The 22,278-nt window shown below is 42.3% G+C and overlaps 1 protein-coding gene across 1 annotated transcript in view; it reads left to right on the top strand.

Annotated features, from left to right (window-relative positions):
* Positions 1-22,278, top strand: part of plxna1b (plexin A1b) — a 187,209-nt gene that overhangs the window by 122,552 nt on the left and 42,379 nt on the right. The window contains exons 10-11 of the mRNA XM_085353144.1: positions 6,919-7,119; positions 22,039-22,135. Coding sequence (XP_085209270.1) covers positions 6,919-7,119; positions 22,039-22,135 — 298 coding nt within the window. The remainder of the gene's footprint in view (positions 1-6,918; positions 7,120-22,038; positions 22,136-22,278) is intronic.

The following is a 22,278-nucleotide window of genomic DNA, read 5'->3' as shown; positions in this document are numbered from 1 at the left end:
ACCTTCACCTTATGCTGCCAGTTTTACATGATTCAGCACATTTTGGGGGTGGAAACATTTCTTTGACGATTTGATTAGTTACATATGTGAGCTAAAAGACAAATGTAATTGTTTTGACTTTTCTCTTTAATTTTGACTGATTTATTAGACTTGTTTTATACTATTTTACCCTTTTAAGGAATGTGCAGAAAGTGTGTTGGTACACTGTTCAGTTCCAAATTTATCAGCGGACCTTTGCACTTTGGATTCTTAATGACCAGCTTCTTTAAGATCATAAATGTGTAAATCATGGTAACAAAGCTGATCAGGGTTAATCATTAAGGGAATCTGCAAACAAAATTAGAAATGAGATAATATTGGTCTGCTCATCCACTTAATCTGGAAAACAAAAGTCAGTTTTAGTCTATCCTTTTGCTGAATTATGGTGCTGTCTTCAGAGAAGAGGCATGAGGCAGGAGACAGGAGAGCGTATCTACCTCTAAAATCAAAGCTTGTCTTTGAAAAGCTGAAAAGCACAAGGTTTGATTGCTGCTGACATATCTGGGTTAGAATGATAACGGGGTGCCAAGCGCCCCCACCCCTCCCCCTCTACTCTATGAAAATCCATAAGGAGAAAAAAAAATAAAGGATGTGCTCTCAAAAAAATATTCACACATTCTTGCTTTTTATTGTTTTATGGCATACTGCGCCATGTGTGTCGAGGGGATAAACTGTGTAGGTTTGGCAGCTTTCTTGTAAGTCAAGGATGAGGGATTAGGAGATGAAATCAACATGTATGTTTGCTTGGGTGTTACATCAAAGCAGTCTGAGTGTGCGTGTGTGTTTGCACAGCATAGGAGGATCATGTATGTAGGTAGGTTCAGTCAAGCATCTGCTCTGTGAGACTTTGATAATCCATGTTGAATTACATTTATATCACACATTCTCTGGCATCTCACTTTAAATTAAACTCTCCATTCTCTGCTCCTTCATTCCTCTGCGCTCATCCCCTTATTTCCCTCTCTCTCAGTCTTCCTCCCTACATCGCTGCTCTGCTAAGAAAGCAGGGCGTGGGCAGACAATCTCATAGTCCCTTTCAAGGTTCAAAGTCCCTTTTCTTCCTCTGCTTCCCTCGCTCCTGCTCTGTTCTACATGTTGCTGCCTTATTAAGTTGTTCCACTCTTTCCCCCACAGTCTCTCTCCCTCCCTCCCCCCCACAGTAGGTGTCTGTCTGGTCACAGAACATCTTTCTGGTTTCTGCCTGCTAATAAGCTCGCATCAACTTTGTGTGCACACGTGCTTCCGCATATGAACCACACCCTGCAGCTTATGGAGATGTTCCGTTTTATTCACTTTTAATAATACTTGCACCTCTGGGTGTCATATATTACACGTGTTGTAGTAATTGTATCATTGTGTACTTAATGGCTTGTAGATTTAAGGCTTAATATGCCTGTGCACTCTCCTTCTGGTCTTTATATTCAGACCTAATGGATCTTATGTTTTTTCCTTACTAGTATGAGTCCAAAGTCCAAAACTAGTACATGCACAAAGACACTCTCTCTCACACACACACACACACACACACACACACACACACACACACACACACACACACACACACACACACACACACACACACACACTCATTTAAAGAAGCACATGGCTGCAAGCCAGCTGCTACACAGAAGACAAGGGAGCAAGAGACTATGTGGTCCTTGAAATGACAATATGATGTATGACATGTCATGGCATGGTGTTACGTGGCTTACATCAATTAAGGAATGAGCTTCAATTAACAATGTGGTTTAAATTCCCCCAAATCTCATTTAAAAAGCTGTTTCTTAAACCTGAAAACCATTCATATGTCTTTAAATGATCAGTTATTAAGCATTAAACAATTCATGTAGATGAAAAGAACAATGTAGTCTAATCAGTAACCACCGCAGTATATTATAGTACTGTTATCACATTTCCACCCGTAGAATCTTTTGTAAGTGATTCTGTTGTTGATTTGGCGTCATCGTACTGCACTGTTGATGTTTAATTTTACCACCTGTGTTCTGTTTTGTGTCTGGGTATTTATCTTTCTGGAACATAACGATGCTGTATGGCTGTATATGATCTTTGGTGGCACAGATATTAAAACGCTGAAATTCCAGCTGCAAATACAGTTAAACGGATAATATAACAATGTGACTGTGGTTTATGTTTTAATTATTCAGCATTACGTATTAGTTGACTGGAGGTGGGTGGCCCTCAACAAAGGTTACTTGTTTAAGATGTTAACCTTCAGTTTTAATGGTGCAATTTTCACACTGCTAAAATGTGTGATCCACCCAGTGCTATTTATTAATGTATAGTGGATTGAACTAAAGGATAAATGGGACTCTGAAGTTCAAGGCTGCAGCTCTTTGGTTTGCGATGTGAGACCTCTGTCAGAAACCCTGGGGGCCATGTCGACAGCCGGCAGGGGGGTGGGCGTCCAACACTCTCCATATACCCTTTTGTCTGCCCCCCTCGTGACTGACACACATGGACACACTTACATGCACACATACACACTGTCCCTGTTATTGTACCAGTGTGCCCCCCCTCAGCTCCTGTGTGACCATCTATGCCATCTCATCTCTCCCCCGGGTTCCCCATATCGCTTTACTTCATAATTTAGCGTGTTATTTTTTCTCCCCCCTGATCTATAGTCCCCACATCACAGAGGCAGCTAATTAATTATGGATGGATGCAGGGGGTGGGGGCTAAGAGAGACTAGGGGGGGCTTTAAAAAAACGACCAGACATCCACCTCATTACATATGCGCAGTGTTTTTGGAGCTTTATTAATTTATATCTTGTCAGGCTATGCCACAGCCTTCAGAACTCTTTTGGCTTTTTAATACAGTTATTTATTTATATAGCGCCGCACACTGACTTTTGCCTTCATCCTCCCACTCTGCGCTCGCTTTCTTTTTCTCTCCTTTCACACCACCCCGTCGAAGTCTTGATTTTAATCTCTCACCTTCAACATATCTGCATGAACACACAGACATGCGCACTTTCCTGCCGACTGTCTCATTATCTGCTCTTGGCGGATGTTAAAAGGTGTTTTGCTCACCTGCAAGAAGAGATTATCTCCTTTCCCTGCCGAACACTGGTTTTATTAATTTTTTTCTCTCGTATATTTTCTCATTTGGTGTGGTAGACGTAGCGTGTAAATATCAGAGCACTGAAAATGAAGGAATTTATTAGATTGAGCTGGAATTGGAATGGCAGTTTGAGTACTTGCACTCAAAACTTACTTCTGCAGTAGCATTTTTTAATGACCCCGTCTTTATTAAATACAATTAAATTAAATATTACAGTCTATATAATTATATATTCCTTTACTGTAAAAGAGTGGTGGGACTAGCCTCAGGCAGCAAAGCTAACAGGGGCCTTTGAGGGAAAACAAATACAAAGAGGTGAGGAAAGCCCTCCGGCTACTTTAACAGAAGCTGCAGACTTGGACTTCAGCCATCAAAAAACACACACACTTTGCAACATCGACACTCGTTGTTATTCTCAAAAACACAGGTACATGCTCCTAGAGCACAGTCCAGTCAGTGTGGGAGGATTTGACATTGTCATAATTAGTACAGTCAGAAGAAAAGAGTTAAATTTGGCAAAGGGGTTTTCTGTTACACTATCTACATCTGTTGTTTTTAAAAATACTTATAAAGATGTCAGAATGCAAAGACAGTCATCAAAATCTTAAGATTGAGCAGATGTTTTTGTGCTGTGTTCTCTTTTGGAGAAACCATCTGTGGCGCGCATTCCTTCAGGCATCTTTTCCACTTCACGGGCGCATGCGACTTTACCGTGGTTACACTACAGTGAGATTAAGTGATCCTTATGATGAAGCGAGCTGCTGTTCTGTGCAAACAGTTCCTGGTGTGAAGCATTTATGTGTAAAGACGAACTCAAATCAGCCTTCGATCATCTATTGAATAAAATTTGCAAATGCAACATAAAACATGTGCGCAGGTAGGTACAAAAAGACTGCAGATGCTTACATTTTTTACATGTCATATCTAGCCAATAAAGCCACAGTATCCGCCTTCACAGATGAATTGAAGTTCGAGAAGTCAGGAAAAGGAAGGAAATAAAGAAAAAAAAAAAAGATCTCTTTCAGCTTCAAACGAATCCCCCCCAGTGAAATATTGTTTCGGTGCACCCTGCACTTTGTAGCCCTAATGCAAGCTTTGAACTGTTTTGGCACCTGTCACAAAAACTGATGGAATAGTTTTTCCTTGCAGAGCACTTTCTTCTTTATCCTGCTCTCTTTCCCACAATGTCCTGTTTTTCCTGCCTTCTACCTCCTTTCTCTTTTTCTCCCGGAACTCCTTTCCATTGTGTCTCGAAAGCACCATCAGCTTGTATTTGAACAAAGTACTTAATTGAATTTTCTTCTATTTTTCTGCATTGACACCCTTAAAATGCCCAAAGAGGAAAAAAGTTGTGTATTATTATTATTATTATTATTATTATTATTATTATTATTATTATTATTATTATTATATTTTAACCTATTAAATAATTGTTTTGCTTTTTATTAGAATTTAATACAGGAGACTGAAAGAAGCAAAGGGCAGTATAATGACGACTGGTAGAAAAAACGTTCTGCTGACACAAATTCAATAGACGGATAAATAAAACATTGGCTAGCTGCAGCTTGTCCTACAGGCTATGTTAGCTTCTAACACATTGGCTTCTACTAGTTAGCTTTAACAGCAGGATACTGAAACCTTTCCTTTTCTCTCTTGTGGCTCCCTGGACAATGCAAGCCCACGGCTTTTGACATGAGCATTTCTTCCCCCTCTGAAGCAGACTTCAAACCGCATCATCTCTCTCCTCTTTCTGCCGCTCGCTCTGTCTCTACCCTTCCATCAATTTTCAAGTGTTTTCAGATACTCTAGGCAGTTAATTAAGTAGGACATTGTCATGGGGCTTGGGTACATGGTGTGGATGATGCTGGATGAATGTGTGATAAAGAGATCGAAGTGATGCAGAGGGATTCAGGCATTCTACCTGAATATTTGTCATTTCCTGATTCTTGTATTATTTTTCTTTTTATTTCCTTTTGATCCCTCTTTATTCAGTCTTCATATCCTTTTTTTCTCCTTTCCTTTTTTCCTTTGCTTCTCTTACTACTCAGCTTTCTTTTCCTGATGCTCGCTCCCCAGTTAAACTGGTTCCTCTGGTTCTTGCTGTTTCCTTCATTTATTTCTCTTCTTCTCAACAATCTTTCCTCTCCTTTCTTTCCTCCATTCCCTACTTCACTCCCTCCTTCTACACCATCCATTTTCCCTGCACACCAATCTTCCCCACACCCGCCGCCTTCTTCCTAGTTGATTATACATCAGGTCTTCAGCAACCCGCTTCTTCCTACTATAGTATTCCCCTCTCTCATTATGTGTTGTGCATGTGTTTGTGTGTGATCAGACACACAAGGCCAGGGCTAAGCAGGCTAATGAACAAACTCCAGCATTGTGTTCAGGCCCTGGGGACATGCTGTAGCTTCTAATGTATAATAGCTACAGCTAGAGGAGGGGAAAGAAAAAATCACTGACAGTGAGCCAGCTATCTGCTTAAAGAAACAACAAGAAGTGAAGGAGAGGCTGTGTATTGTGAATATTTTACAAGGATCTGGTCAGTGCTTTCCTTTTCCCTTAGTGTATCTTATTCTTGCCTTTGGACTTGTCAGCGTGAGTGTGTTGCTCTGTAGAGCTGCACTATCTTGCTGGGACTATGAAATCTAAAATGAATACTTTTAGAGGAACACTCTGAATCTTAATCTATTGTTTTAGGGCCTTTTATCCTTCTGAAAGAAGTACAGTTTGCATTCTCTATCTGCACATGTCTCTTATAATTTGAGTTACTTTACAGTGTCTCTAGGTTGTAAAATTTGTGATTTGTCAGCACTGATCTGGTTTATTATCCTTTTGGCTCAAGAGGCAGAGTACGGGGTGGGATGGTTCCACCCAAGTTTTAAGTCATGTTTTTTAGGATCTGTCACCCACCCTCCTGCTCTCTTTCTCTGGCTCTCATTCTAACTGTTGACAGGATCTGCATCAGTGCCAGATCGTGGCATGAACACTCTAATGACTTCATTTCTTCCAGCACATGCACAAATGCATATCTAGGGAACATTACATACTGAGCAGACTGCCCAATCTACTTCTTGTTCAGCAAACACATGCGACCATACTTAATTAGTCCAATTGCATATTGAGAAACCTATTTGTCTTACACATCTATGGAAGGACACACACACACCCTCTGGGGTTGTGTACTGCAGTGATGTAAGCCAGTGGATGGGCTACTTCCAGATGATCCAAACAAGACATTCAGCTCTGGCCAATATCACCGTGAGAGCGTGCGCACACACTCACACAGACAGGCTGAACACAAGTTCATGAGCTCATTACTCCATTCCACACATGGATATAATACGCTGGAGCGCATCCTCGTGCCAAAACAATGTTACACCATTGTGATGCGAGTAATTTTACTTGGTAGATAATAGTTTATGAGCTATAGACAAAAAGCTTTTTGCTCTAATGTTGTTGTACAGCATTAATCTGGTGCAAGGCCAGCAGGAGTGTTGCACAAGCATACAGCACGCGAACAGTGCATCACAGCGCGACTCTAGACTAGAGCGTGTTATGGGAAATCTGGCATGAAGGCAAATACGGTACGCAAGCCTCGGCCTTCTTGCCTCTTCAGCTGTTAACAGCAAACAAATGATATATTTTGTCATCCCAGCTCTTATCTTGCTGTTATTCACTTCTTGTTTGCATGCCTTTCTGACTTTGTGGAATTATCTGACTCTCTTTATTCTTTAACGGTCTTGTCTTGGGTGTAAAAGTTAAGCATTTATTTTCCCCACATTTGTTTTTCACAGGATTGCCCTCAGATTCTGCCGTCAACCCAGATATACATCCCTGTCGGGGTAACAAAGCCAATCACCTTAGCTGCAAAGAACCTGCCACAGCCCCAGTCTGGACAGAGAAACTATGAGTGCGTCTTCCACATCCAGGGGGAGATCCACAATGTGCCTGCACTGCGATTCAACAGCACCTCCATCCAGTGCCAGAAAACTGCGGTTAGTATGGAGAGATTGAATGTATTTATTTTATGCAATCAAGCTGAATGAAGCGATGTTAATGGTGAAAAACAAAGCAGGTGTTGTGATGTACACTAACAGTTTGAAAGGGGGGGGGGGGGATTTCTGTCGCTCACTTGTAAAATAAAAGCAGCCAAAATTCCTGAACACTGAACAGGGCAAGAACTGCACACAGAGTAGAAGGATAACCATTAAGCACTGTTACTTTTGACCTAATCAATGCAACTAGGTATCTAAATCATGCTCCCAGTGCGGGCATTGACTTGGCCAAGGTTAAATAATGGTCTCCTACAGGTAATGGCTATCTAGACACTAATGTGCTCATTGTCCTGATAGATGTCGTGCATTACTTGGACACTAGCATAGTCTTGATCAAAATAAATGATGTAATACTATAGAATTGATAGTTAGCAATTAGATATTGTGACGGCAAGTGTTTACATTTGAATTAATACAAATTTATAATGAGGCATTTCCTGTTCTGGTCCAAATCATAACAGATTGTCATGGCTGATGTGTAATATATAAATTATTGATCAGGTACGATGGTCAGCCATAGTGTTTTGTTTTTTCCCCCCAATGCTTCTGTTATTTATTTATTTTTTTTATTTATTCATGGCTTTGTCTGATAGGGATGAGTGGTTAGTTGGTTGGTGTCTTCCAGATTAAAGCAGTCTAAAGGAGTATTTTGTTTCTTTGCAGAAGTTTTTAATAAGTGTAGAGCGTTTGCTGGTAGGTTGAAGTGTTTCTGCGTGTAGGCCCATGCCTGTCCAATGTGTTGAAATGTGGTTGTGTGTTTATATTTTTATATATATATATATAAATGTGTGTGTGTGTGTGTGTGTGTGTGTGTGTGTTTGTGAGGCTTCAAACTAGCATGACAGATAAGAGGTAGCTAGCGTCGCGCTTCACTGAGGCTGAAAATGTGAAGAGGAAGTCTGTCTCTGAAGCTAGTTGGGAGCGGATTGATCATGTTTACACCTCGACTCTATACCTCTCCCTCTCCCTTCCTCTGTGTCTGTAGAGCCCATCTTTCTCCCTGTCTCTCTTCCTCCCACTGACTGTCATTCTTTCTTCTTCCTGCTCTTCCCTACTTTTCTCACTCCATCTCCCTCGTCTCTCATAAGTTCACTTTTGCTACTTGTTTCTGTTCGTGTCTGATTCCATCCTAAGATATACGATGCCATTAGAGCTGCTGCTGTTAATTTAGTTTTACATGAGGATGTTTAGCTGCCACAATAACACACTTGGAAGAAAATAGATTCAGAGACAGTAGAAACCTCAGGATGTCTCTGCCTAATAAGATTTAGCACTTACTCACTTCTCAATTAGCAGCAACTGGTCATAATAGGCACAGATTGCCACAGGAATTCAGACACTGGCAGACACATTTAGAGTACAGGGTAGCAGTAGTCTCTGTTTAGCTGTATACCTTGATGTGTAGCTGCTGTGACGGCTAGCACAGTGTTTGATTCTGTCTGTATCGACGGACAGTCTTTAGGTGTTGGCACACGCTAGCCAGTTGTTTGTGAAGGCAGGGCTAATTACCTAACGCAAGGCTTGTCTCTCCACAGAGATGCTTGTTTATTGACTGTTTATTGTAGCTGCAAGGCCAGTGTTAATCAACAGCAAAGCCTAGCCTCAGTCAAAAGCTGAATTTCTCCATTTGATGTCCACAAAGCAGACATGCTAGCAGTAATTAGCGTGGGACTGTCAACACTTAGCCCCTGTTAGCAAATAGCAGTGGCATCCTGACTGTATGGCCAGATATCGATGTAGCGTGTTCATCTAGTGTGCATGCATCCATATTTAGTTTCAGAGTAGGAAAAAGGTGCCAGCTGCATGAACTTGCAGTTAGGGCATAATTCATACTGGCTCAAGATTAAGAGTTTAATTATGTGTCATGAATTATTACTTTGAGAGTCTTATTATAGCTCTGGAGCAGCATTTTGGAAGAAGCGGGTCTTAAATATTAGTTTATCTATTTATAGACCTTTATATCTCTACTTTCTGCAAGCACCCCTCCGTGATTGTTCTTACTTTGACAGTGTTCAGAACCAACTCAATAAATCATGAATGGTTCTGCAGTAGAAATAGACTTTATCTGTTATACTGTGTGCACACTGCTGCCTCAGCTTGCAGGCATACAGCTGTGAGGATAGGGGTCGATCAGTGTTTGTTCATGTGTGCACATCTGCATGCTTCTATATTCCTTAGGCTACGGATCCCCGGGTAGCTATGCATGAGTGTGTTTGGATGTGCAGTTCCAGAAGAAGACTGTAAGGGGCATTACACTTGCTGATCAGTGTGATAAACACAAGCGCTGCATAATCCACAATATAGCTTTTTGTTTGAGATCCACAGCAAGTGCCATATGAGACACATTACTTAGAAAAGGTGAAGATGAGGGCTGAGATGAGACGTGTGCTGAGAATTTCTATAAAGTGAAGAGGAAGTACAGAGTGGACAGTATACGTGAAGGTGGGAAATGTTGATGAAAGGAGAAGGGATAAAAAGAGTGGTACAACTACAAATCAGTGGAAAAAGAATATAGGAGAAGGCAACGTGGACTAGGGAAATTGGTGCGTAGTTGACAATTTCAGGTGAGATGAATGGAGAAAAGTGAGAGGGAGAGTGATATTGAAAAGAACAGAGGGGGAAAATGAGATGAGAAGCTGTAAGAGAGAAAATCAGCTCAAAAGTGTCTCCTGAGGCCAAAACTCATTCTCCTTTCTTTTATACAATATCATCAGACTATCCGAAAGAAATAACTATCCACAGGATATTCAAGACATCCACAGTCGGATAATGTTTAAACTTTAGTTTCCCATACCTTACTGCTCTTACAGTGACCATAATAACTCAATGCTCTTGCGTTGTATCTCCTAACAGGAGGCTGTCAATATCCAACTGCATATGTGGCAGACATGATATATGATAGTGTAACTTCAGCTCTATGCTAACCTTGTTGGGTATTGACTTTCCATATCTGCTCATGGGAGAAAATATTGGTGCTGTGGTATTTCTGTATAAGGTTACTGTACATACCAGCTGATCCCAACGGGGAAAGAGCAAGCATATCATAAGACCAGAGAAAGAATGCAATATTGGAAAACGGTTTTCTTTTGCAAGAGGGGACACGAAACAAGCCTTTGTCTTCATGGTGTTAAGACTTTGAAGAGTCATGCATTTAGAGTAAGGGTTTAAAAACACTGCTCAGAGCTCTAATTTCTGCTTTACATTTTTAACTTTTGAAGTTGGGTATATAGCCAAAAGTAATTCAGCATTTATTCTTTAGGAACCTGTGAAAGTTGGTGAAATGGCAGATTGTCAGAAGTCCATTTGCAAGTTAATTAGAGAAAAATGCTGATCATTTTATAAGAAGAAAAAAAGTGTCCTATTCGTATTTATTAGTGCCAAACAAGCCCACATTACTACTGACACATACAGAGCCATCCGCTATGCCTTATGGTAGCAGTTAACTCCGATCAGCAGCGACCAAACCAACAAGCTGGTGTCTACATTGGTGCCTTCCGGTTTTCTGACCCGGTCCAGACAGCTTCCTTGTGTGTGATCCAATCAGGGGCTTCGGTTAAGGTACAAAGGCCAATAGGATGCTGAGCTGTGGGCTGGGAAGTTGTGCTCATAGTGCCAGAGGGGTCGTTGGAGCAACAAACACATGTACACACAATTCTTTCACACACAAATGACTGCAGTCTTGGGTCAGACAGACTGATGTAGCGCAGCTGGACATCGTTTGAAGGTTGTGGGTGAGAGACGAGAGTCAAACTGTTCAAGACTTTTTGTTTCTGTTCTTTTATCTTCATGTGTTCTTAGCCTTTTGTCCATTTGTGCATCTCCATTCTCCTACCCTCAGTTCCCTCTTTATCCTTCTTCCTTGTTTCTCCCCGGAGGGCAGGAATGAGAGGACAGATAATATCAGAGCGGGCCTTACACCATTACCTTCTGTCTGATAAACAGCTCGGCCACTCCATCACCCTCTTTCTCCCAGTCCTTCACCAGTGGAGAAAAAAAGCAGACATGGGGGCAGGAGGAGAAAATCTAGTTTGGGATAGAGTGTGTGTCTGTGTGCTTCGCTTCTGTGTATAGAGAGCAGCTGTTTGTTAAAGTAGAGATGCGAAGTATCAGGGGTCCTGATGGCATCCAATTAAGGGAGATAAAATGATGATGAATTGCTGCTGGGCAGTGGAGACCAGTGCTCCTGTATCAGTGTGTGTGTGTATGCACATATGAGCTCACTTATACAGGAAGAGAGCAGAAGAAAGCAACCATACTGATTTGGGGAAGATTGTGTTGGGGAAAACAAAGAAGAGCGGGGTTGGAAAAGAAAAGACACAAAAGGGAAGTTTCTAGCCAGAGCTTCCAGGAAAAAGAGAGGTAGAGAGCAGTGTGCAAGATGGATGAGGAGGAGGAGAAGTGAAAGAAGAAGGGTGTATTGAGACTGTACTGTGAGAGAGTTTGAGGAGAGGACAAATTGTCTGCTGGCTTCCGATGGGAAATGAGAGAAGTATGGCAGACAAGAAAGATGGATAAATAGATGAATGAATGGATAGACTGAGAAAACAGAGGTCTAGAGAAGAGGCTAAACATGTCTGCAGGGAGAGTGGTTAACACAAACCACACTGGTCTAATGGTGTCACACACCCTGTGATGTGTGTGTGTGTGTGTGTTTGTAAGAAAGAGAGAGAGAGGGCTGAAGCTTAGTCCTAATACAAACTAAACTCTTGACTTTTTATGGGAACAATAAAACTAAAGTACTAAATTGCATATTAAAAAAAATTAAAATATAAACGCACTATAGCATGCACATATATTCATACACACATAGTGCTAAAGGTAGCAGGAAAAGGCTAATGAGGGCCTCGGTGCTGTTGGGTGGAGGGTTGGTGCAGCAGAGCAGAGTACAGTCTGGCCTGGCATGGCCTAGCTCAGCTTAATGAGATATAAACACTAGATCTGCCATTGCACTCAGCCACAGCACACACTGACACTGTTTTAATTGGCTTGCACATTCTGTGTGTATTGTGTGGGGATGGATTTGGGGAAAAAGCAGTAGACATTCACTGGGTTTTACTGTGGATAGCTGCAGATGAAAGATTATCATCATGTGGCAGCCCAGACTCATCTGATCTGTTACAATGTTGTTTAAAGTTAATGTATTTGTCTTAGTAGATCTTATAGCTGGGAGAAACATGAGTCTTGATCATGTGATTTCCTACTATAGCTCAAATTACTTGTGTACATATCTGTTTAAGTTTGTGATATTTAAACAAGATCTTGTGTTTGCTCATCTGTGCTTATTTGGCATTTATCTGACTGCTCGCTGACCCATCTTCTATTAAAGCAGCTCAAAGTGAGAGAAAGAACAGACAATGACCTTCCTATAGTGTGCTCTTTTTTCCCTCTCCAGCAGTGCCCCCTTTTTTACCTCCCTCTCACATACTGTGTGCGTCTCCCTCATTTTCCTCTTCATCTCTGTCCTGTTGCTGGCTCACTTGCTCTCCTCCCTTCTGGCAGGTGAAGAGCACAGCTCCCACGCTGCTGTCCTGGATAAATAAGAATTAACTGCAGCACAGCTATCTGCATATGCCAACTTCTCCACCCCACTTTTCTTATCTATTTCTCATTTCTCTCCGTCTCCCTGCATCTCTGCAATTTGTAACCTTTACTCCACATATCCTTTGTCTCATAGCAGCGCTGCACTTTTTCTAAATCATTATTTGAAGAGACATTTGAAAAGCTGAAGGGATTGTTATAGCAAGGCTCTCCTGCCATTACCCTGGTGAGAATAGAGACCATCAGGAGGTCAAGCCAGAGAAAAGACCTGGGCTTACTTTCACATCTCTTAGAGAGCATTTGCACACTTTTCTTTTCATGTGACTGTCTGAAGTGTGGCCATACATGTCAAACACCTTCTGATCACAGTATGCTGCCATAGAAGAATCAGTTTTCTTCTCCTTGTAAACATTCAAAAGATGCCTACCTTTTATTAGAAAATTCATCGTTCTACAAATATCGATGTGCACAGAATGAGCCTGTGCAGTTAAAGCACCATAAACATATTGTCAGTAATAGCATCTTACTATAAGCAAGTCATTCTATAAGAGATTAAAGTCTTTCATTAAAATATAATATTAGAAATTGGTAAATCTTCCTGGAAATCCTGTGATTAATTAAACCATTAAGTTAAGTTGCAGCATCACCTTATTTGTAATAAATACTGAGAGCATGGCTTGCACATGCTGACTTCATTTTGAAAAATTCGCAGTGGAGGAGACAGTGTAAAACATTAAATGTTATTTTGTTTGCATATTGTGATAAAGGGCTGCATAAAAACAAAGTTTGTCATTTAATGCCAGTTAATGTCTTCTATTTGTTGCATATTTGTTGTTAGCTTTGTTAATGTCATGGAGAGTGCGCTCAGTGATGGCAAACTACTGGAGTTACTGAGTCAAATCAAAATGTGGTCTGTATTTCCTCATTATGGGACCAGCATATACATACATATGTGTTATTTGGCAGAGAAGTTAGTTAGTGGCCACCAGAAGAATGGCATTAAGTTGAGGTAGGAGAAAAAGTCTGACGCCACTGAAAATCTGGACATTTCTGCCAACTACCAAAAATCAGCCTTTTGTCCTGGGAGAATTTTAGCAAGCTTACACTAGCTTAATGCATAGGCTGAAAAATAAGAAACATTGACTATGGCAGCATTATTTTTCCCTCAACCCAGCATTTTTCTCCCCTCCACCCCTCTCTTTTTCTTTCCATCAATGAAGGAAGCATGCATGTGTGCAAACGGGTATGCACACATGTGCGTTATTGTGTCTGTGCTGGAGATAAGCTGGGGAACTGGGCCCAGCCATGCTCCAATCCTGTTAGCATTAGCGATTAGCACTGGCTAACAGGCTCCTATTATGAGCAGGGGCTGATTCTCTGTCGCCTGACCGTACACATGCACACACGCACATGCGTACACACAAACACAAAACTATAAGACGGATTACCACTTGATCCTTGATAAGGAAGCTATATCTGCCCAGAAGTTGTGTGTGTGTGTGTATATAAAAGACTGATGGTGTGTACGACAAGACTTGGACATCCACTGTATGCCGAGTCTTATCTAGGCTGGCAAACACACATTTCACTTTACTTCACCGTGGAATATGTCAGAACTAGAATGATGTAGGTTGAAGGTTATGTTATGTCAACTAATGGTTTTTGGATCACCTTGAGAAATCTGTGAACAGAGGAAGAGGGTAACCCACATATTACATACATATCCCAGGCATGGGCCTGCCCTGGGCAAAAGGGATATTTTTTTTTAGCACACCCTCAAAATGACCAATTATGAGGCTGTGGCTCTCATAGAATTTACCCATTGTTACCTGCCTTACTTTCCATCTTCACCCTACCTTTATTCATCTCCTTCATTCATCTACACCTGCCTCCCATTCTTTAGTTTCCAGTGACAAATGTCTCTTCTCTTCTTTGTTTTTGTTTTTTTGTTACACTGGCTTATTTGTTGTCACTGCATATTCTTGTTTCCTTTATGGAATCTCCATTTCCTGTTTCTGTCATCTGCTCTTTCATTGTAAATATTCTGCATCTCTAATTTTCTCTCTGTGTGCCCTCTTTGTAAAATGTAGTGATTTTGTGGTTCCATTTTTCAATGTGACTTTGTTTTTTAGAATTATTTCTTGGTGTTTAATTTTCATACTGGAATTTGCTGTATGATGTGCGTAAACCCTGTCCAAGGCCCATGTGTGTATTCCCTGAACGCTGTGTTGTGCAACAGTGGTGGTTCAGTATAAAAGTTTAATAAGCCCTTGGTGCAATGAGAGAAGATGAGCTCTGGATAATAACCTAACCTTTCCAATGGCTCCCCCACTCTCTGCTGCCCGTTTAACACACATACATGCACATACACTCTCCTCCCTAACTAAATATGCATGTTTGTGTTGTCCCAGTTCCCAATATAGACTCTTCTTTGAGGACTGATATACAGACATGGGCAAATTCTTGTATCATAGATTTAAAACAACAAAAAACAGAGGATAGATAGCTTTGGTGTTTTATTGATGTGTACTTGTGGTGGACATTTTGAGTTAGGCAACAAGGTAAAAATCAGTGTTAAGAGGCTGATATACATCTAAAATATGTTACTATTCTACTTTATTGAGTAAAATTGGTAACATGGTCAAAGAAGAAAAAGGCCTTCTCTTAGAATTTGCTGTTCAGCAGAGAAGCAAGGGCAGAAATAAATGGCACCTCGGTCTCTTGTCCTTAACTAAAGCTAGTCTTCTGTCCTGTGGGAATACAGCAGATGGATGTATAGATATGTTTTTGTCTTTAAAAATGGTTTGGAAAGAAATGGTCTGGTATTCAAGTAATTGAAATTTTGGTAATTTGTTTTTCTTTTGTTATTCTTTATCATGTTGGTATTGCAGCGAGTTCCTTTCTCTCTGTTTGTGTGTTTAGATTAATTTAATTCAGGTTTATTTATATAGCAGTATTCCCTGTTAATCTCTACAAAATAAAGCATTCAGGATAACAGTGTTTAATTTTGTTTATTTGCCATTTTGATTTTGACTGCTTCAATTTAACAACCTTCGTGTCATGTTACAGATTATGAGAAACCTACCTGCTGCTTAGTGTAAACACAACTGACTGTTCAGAGAGCGGTTGATAATTTTCGAACCCCTTCATCAGCTTGAGCAATTTCCAAATACAAAGCTGACCTTGGCTGGTTAACAGCCTTCTTCTCTACTCTCACCATCTTTCTCCCACTTGCATCTCTAGCTTTTATGTCTCAGCTTTATTCCAGATGTCTTGTGTTTCCTGCCTCTTTTTGCCTCTTTATCTCCTTCTCGCTGCGATGCTTTGATGCTTTTTCACTCTTTGCACATGTTCACAGTGCAGTGTCCCTGTGCACTTCCTTTTTTCTCCCCGTTCTTCTCTCCTATTGTCTTGCATGCAGATATACACTCAAACACACTCACACGTTCTCTCCATCTTTACCAATTGAAGAAGTGCTCTTGTTCCCAGGCAGACTGGGTGGTCTTGTGGTGGAGCGATGAGGAAGGAGGGAGGGAGAGATTGAAGAGGTTCATATGGTCAAACTTCAGAAGAGAAATAATAGCTGATGTCCAAAATGTGTTTTTGCTGTGCCCTATCTTCCTGTGTTTGCATGTGTTTTTATTCATCATATTTTACTTCCTGTACAGACCATGTGATCAGTCTTTGATGAATTTGCCGGCATCCTTCTCTGGAAGGAGTCCCATGTGCCGGACATATATTTATAGTACAGTGTGCACATGTGTTTTTCTGGAAATGTTTGGTATATCTGATAAGGAATCTGGTTCATATTTCCTTGTTTGACTGTGGACCTTTTGGGGGGGATTGAGGCAGATGAGAGAAAGTCAAGCTAAGATTGATAGGGGAAGAGGTTTGTAAAGAGGTATAGGGAAGGAATAATGAGAGGGAAAGGGAAAGAGAAAAAGGAGGGTTGGAAAGGAGGATTGCAAGAGAAGGAGAGGCAGAGATGTCAGAGAACAAATTGAAAATGCCAATTTCACTTTAGCCCCCACCAGCTCACGCGCTTACAGCCCAGCCCCGGCCTCTTATTCCATGTGTAAATGAATGGTGTCCACAGAATAACACACAATCACCTCTCTATCCATCTTGCCCTCGCTATTTCCCTTTCACCCTTTCTGCTGCATTACCTGCTCTATACCCCCTCTCCCTACCCTCTTTGTCATCCTTCCTTTTCACCATCTTTTTGTTGTTTTCACTCCACTTCTGAGCTTTTGATCACAAATTCCAAGTATTTTCACATCTTCTATCGGTTTTTTCTTTTCTGTTTGCCCATCCACTTTGCTTTTCACACCCTACCTTATTATTTTGTACTGTGCCAAGGCTAATGTTTTGTCTTAAAAATCTAGTTGTAATGCAATAGCACTGTCTAAATTCAGAACTTACTATATCTACAGTGAGACTGTAAAAGTTGTCTCTTTTCTTTTTCTTTTTCTTCAGTGTTCTGTAGGCCAGCTTCCAGGTAGAGTTGCTCAAGTAAAAGTTTCAGTAGTTCACAGCTGCTAAATAAATTAGAGTGAGCCTGAAAACACATTTTGAAAGAATTTGCCTTTAAAATCAGCTCTAAGAGCAAAGTGGTATTTTTTCTGAGATGCATGGAGACGTCTTTCTTTATTCGGATATCAGCGTCTCAGCCTTCAGGGCCCGCTAAATGTAAATCATCCAATCACAAAAAAAGTGATGAAAGAATTAATCAGCCATTCACACATTGTGACATTGCTGTGTCCTCTCATTTTCTTATCTTCTCAGTGCACATTTTTTAGTCCTTTCCTCCCTCAAATATATTCAAATTCACTGTTATTACAGATGTCAGGATAAATCTCACAGTATCACACTGGAGTGGGTGATATCAAATCAAATCAAATCACTTTTTATTGTCACATCACATGTGCAGGCACACTGGCACAGCACATGCGAGTGAAATTCTTGTGTGCGAGCCCCACAAGCAACAGAGATGTGCAAACACAACAACACAAACGAGCAAAATACAAGAATGGCCAACCTGAAACTAATAAATATATGTACAATATATAATAGTGTATGCATTTCTGGATGTGTATACTAAATATTTTCCTGTGTGTGTGTGTGTGTGTGTGTGTGTGTGTGTGTGTGTGTGTATACACATTTTTACAAATTAAATAGTAAAAAAATAAAATAAAATAATAATAATAATAATAATAATAATAATAATAAAATAAAATATACAGAGTTGAATATGTGCAAAACAAGTGGCATTTATATACAGTATGGAGTGCATAATGTTGAAGTTCCAGTAGTGAAGCTGAGGTGTCTATGACGTGTTCAGCAGTCTGATGGCCTGATGGAAAAAGCTGTCTCTCAGTCTGCTGGTACGGGACCGGATGCTGCAGAACCTCCTTCCTGATGGAAGCAGTCTGAACAGTTTATGGCTGGGGTGACTGGAGTCCTTGATGATCCTCCCCGCTTTCCTCAGGCAGCGCTTCCTGTAGATGTCTTGGAGGGAGGGAAGCTCACCTCCAATTATCCGTTCAGAGCACCGCACTACTCGCTGGAGAGCTTTGCAGTTGTAGGCGGTGCTGTTGCCATACCAGGTGGTGATGCATCCAGTGAGGATGCTCTCAATGGCACAGCGATAGAAGGTCCTGAGGATGCGGGGGCTCATGCCGAATCTTTTCAGTCTCCTGAGAAAGAAGAGGCGCTGCTGCGCCTTCTTCACTGTTTTGTTTGTGTGTACTGACCACGTAAGATCCTCAGCCAGGTGTACGCCAAGGAACCGGAAGCTGCTCACTCTCTCCACAGCAGCGCCGTTGATGGTGATGGGGGTGTGTACTTCTCTGCACCTCCGGAAGTCCACTATCAACTCCTTTGTCTTTGCGACGTTGAGGGTGAGATGGTTGTCTTGACACCAGTGGGTCAGGGCGCTGACCTCCTCCCTGTAAGCCGTCTCATCACCGTTGGTGATAAGACCCACCACTGTAGTGTCGTCCGCAAACTTCACAATGATGTTGGAGCTGTTAGTGGCTGTGCAGTCGTAGGTGTAGAGTGAGTACAGGAGAGGGCTCAGTACACACCCCTGTGGAGCACCAGTGTTCAGTGTGATGGGGGATGAGGTGATGCTGCCCAGTCTGACCACCTGGCGTCTGTCAGACAGGAAGCTAAGGATCCAGCTGCAGAGGGAGCTGCTCAGTCCTAGATCCTGCAGTTTCCTGTCCAGCTTCGAGGGAACGATGGTATTGAATGCTGAGCTGTAATCTACAAACAGCATCCTCACATACGTGTCTCTCTTCTCCAGGTGTGACAGGGCAGTGTGTAGTGTCAGGGCTATGGCATCATCAGTGGACCTGTTGTGGCGGTATGCAAACTGTAGAGGGTCCAGTGAGTCGGGTAGTGCAGAGCAGATGAAGTCCCTGACCAGCTTCTCGAAGCATTTGCTTACGATGGGGGTCAGGGCTACAGGTCGCCAGTCGTTCAATGAGGAGATGGTGGAGGATTTGGGTACAGGGACGATGGTGGCCATTTTGAAGCAGGCTGGGACTACAGACAGAGAGAGGGAAAGGTTGAAGATGTGCGTGAACACTCCAGCCAGCTGAGCCGCGCATGACCTGAGGACGCGGCTGGGAATCCCGTCCGGACCAGTAGCTTTGAGTGCGTTCACCTTCCTGAAGCACTTCCGCACATCCTCCTCAGACACAGTGTGCGCACTGACGTCATCCGCGGTGCGCACACTGTCCGGTCTCATGGTGTTCGCTGTGTCGAATCTAGCGTAGAATACGTTTAGATCCTCACACAGAGAGGCCGTGGTCTGCGGTGTGCTGGTTTTCCCTCTAAAGTCTGTGATCGTGTTTAGTCCCTGCCACATACTCCGAGGGTTGTCAAACTGTTGCTCCACCCTGTCCCTGTACTCACGTTTGGCTGCTTTGATCGTCTTCCGGAGTTGGTAATGTGCGTGTTTGTAGTCCGATGTGTTCGCGGAGGCAAAGGCGGTGTTCCGTGCCGCCAGTGCCGCGCGAACATCTCCGTTAATCCAGGGTTTTTGATTTGGGAAGGATTTGACTGTTCTGGATGGGACGACATCTTCCACGCATTTCCTGATAAATCCACAGACTGAGTCTGTGTGTTCATCAATGTCTCTGGCGGCCACGTGAAACATTTCCCAGTCCGCGTGATCAAAACAGTCCCGCAGCGCAGACTCCGATTGGTCCGTCCAACAGTGCACCGCCCTCCGGGTTGGAGCTTCCTGTTTCAGCTTCTGCCTGTAGGCGGGCAGGAGCAGGATGGAGCAGTGATCTGATTGGCCGAATGGGGCGCGGGGGAGGGCTTTGTACGCATCCCGGAAAGAGGTGTAACAGTGGTCGAGTTGCCGGTTTCCACGTGTGTTGAAAAGGATGTGTTGATGGAGTTTTGGTGAGACTTTCTTCAGGTTTCCCTTATTAAAGTCTCCGGCTGTGATAAACGCTGCCTCTGGGTGTGCGGTTTCCTCGCTGCTGATCGCGCTGTACAGTTCCCTGAGTGCACGGTCAGTGTCGGCTTGTGGGGGAATGTAAACGGCCGTAATAATCACTGCTGTAAATTCCCTCGGTAGCCAGAATGGCCGGCACTTAATCATCAGGTACTCCAGGTCCGGTGAGCAGAAGGATTTGACCGGGTGCACGTTCGCATAATCACACCAGCTGTTGTTGATCATGAAACACACACCACCGCCTCTGCTTTTCCCAGTAAGATCCTGTGACCTGTCCACGCGGTGCACAGAGAACCCCGGCAGTTGTATTGCGGAGTCCGGTACTTTGTCCGATAGCCAGGTTTCTGTGAGGCAGATCACGCAGCAGTCCCGCATCTCTCGCTGGAATGAGATCCGTGCCCGAAGCTCGCACAGCTTGTTCTCCAGAGACTGCATATTAGCCAGTAATAAACTGGGTAACGGTGGTCTGTAAGTGCGCCGTCTCAGTCGAACCAGAACGCCAGATCTTCTCCCTCTGCGTCGGCGTTTGCGGCCTCCAGGGCCAGAGAACAAAGGCGTCTCAGGTGAGATGAATGGGGGGTCTGCAAACGGAGCGTCCGTGTTGCAAAACTTGAACTCCGGAAAGTTATAAGAAAGACCGTCTTTTATGTCCAGTAAGGTTTGTCGGTCGTACACAAGGAGACAAGTGCTGCTCGTGAAAAAATAAAGGAAAAGTAAAATTAAACACAGAAGAAAGCCGTTGCTTGGGGGAGCTCGCGACGAGGCTGCCATACTCGGCGCCATCTTGATCACTCTCACATAGTGGCAAAGTTGTAGCTAGATTCAATCTTTGAGGGCTCATAGCCCCGAGCTTGGGGCTTTCACATTGGATTTTATCACCACTCTACTAGAAGAGAAAAGTCCTGCTATCTCTCACCCAGGGGCTACTGGAGATACTGACCATACCAGAGGTAGTGAGAGGGGCTGGGCACCATTAGGTCATTATCTGAAGTCTCACCAGCCGTCACCTCAACATTGCTGCTGACAACACACCCATCTTGTCATATAGTGTCTGCTTTATGTCGTGTGAAATACAGCTAACAAAAGAGACGTTAATAATGTAAAACCTGTCTCGGTGAAGTCTGTGAAGTTCTTGATGAAGATGTTGTATTTACCTCACATCAGCAGGGGTTATTGGGGAGGCGGTGTAATTTCTAAAGCGGCATTTTATTTGCTGGTGATAATTGTCATTGATAATTTATATGTTGGGAGTTTGGGCAGGGACTCATAGGAGCTCTTTTCTCCGTTACCCGTTCAGTTAACACGCCGCCATCACATCACCGCTTTTGAAGCTTGTTGTCTCATTTAAAGCAATTCCGTAAAACTGATTATGCCAACGATGAGTCAATTACATTTCAACTCTTATTAGTTCAGGATGCAAAAATGAAATTAGATGAGAATATTATTGTCAGAGATATATTATGCATTTCATTCATCACTGGAATGGAATGAGTCATACAGTGATGGGGATTCCAATCTCTTAATCAACTCGGCACATCCGCCGCTGCCTGGCAGAGCGCAATGTGTAAAAATCACAATATAGCCTGTCTCTCATCATTCATTTTTATGGCCCTTCAACTCTGTGAGCACCGCAGGGTATGACATTACTACCAACCACTAGCTTAACTGAGTTTGCTCTTGGTATTAGCTGTGGTTTTTTTTTTTTTTTTTTTCCCCTCGCTCTTATGAATTTATTGAAAGAATTTTATTGAAAGATGGAATGTTTTCTGATGATGATGCTGATGTAAGAAAAATGTTGAATGGATGAGTATGAATTGTAATCTTGTTCTCTTTGTTTTATATTTCAGTATAATTATGAGGGCAATGACATCAGCGACCTGCCTGTCGACCTGTCTGTAGTTTGGAATGGAAACTTTGTCATTGACAACCCCTATAACATTAAAGGTGAGTAATATTAAAGGTTACTTATGGTAGGAACTGAATGTGGTTGAATGCGTTAGATTTGTCTTAGAAACCGGGAAGGAATTCAGTGTCCTGCAGTGACGTACAACATTTTTTTTTTTTTTTTTTTAACCTTAACAATTATA

The sequence above is a fragment of the Diplotaxodon limnothrissa genome, linkage group LG5 (assembly GCF_057381915.1).
Source record: "Diplotaxodon limnothrissa isolate DT_005_m linkage group LG5, D_limnothrissa_male_GT1.1, whole genome shotgun sequence".
Lineage (NCBI taxonomy): Eukaryota > Metazoa > Chordata > Actinopteri > Cichliformes > Cichlidae > Diplotaxodon > Diplotaxodon limnothrissa.
Note: the sequence above shows the minus strand (reverse complement) of the source record. Positions and strands in the feature narration are given on the sequence as shown.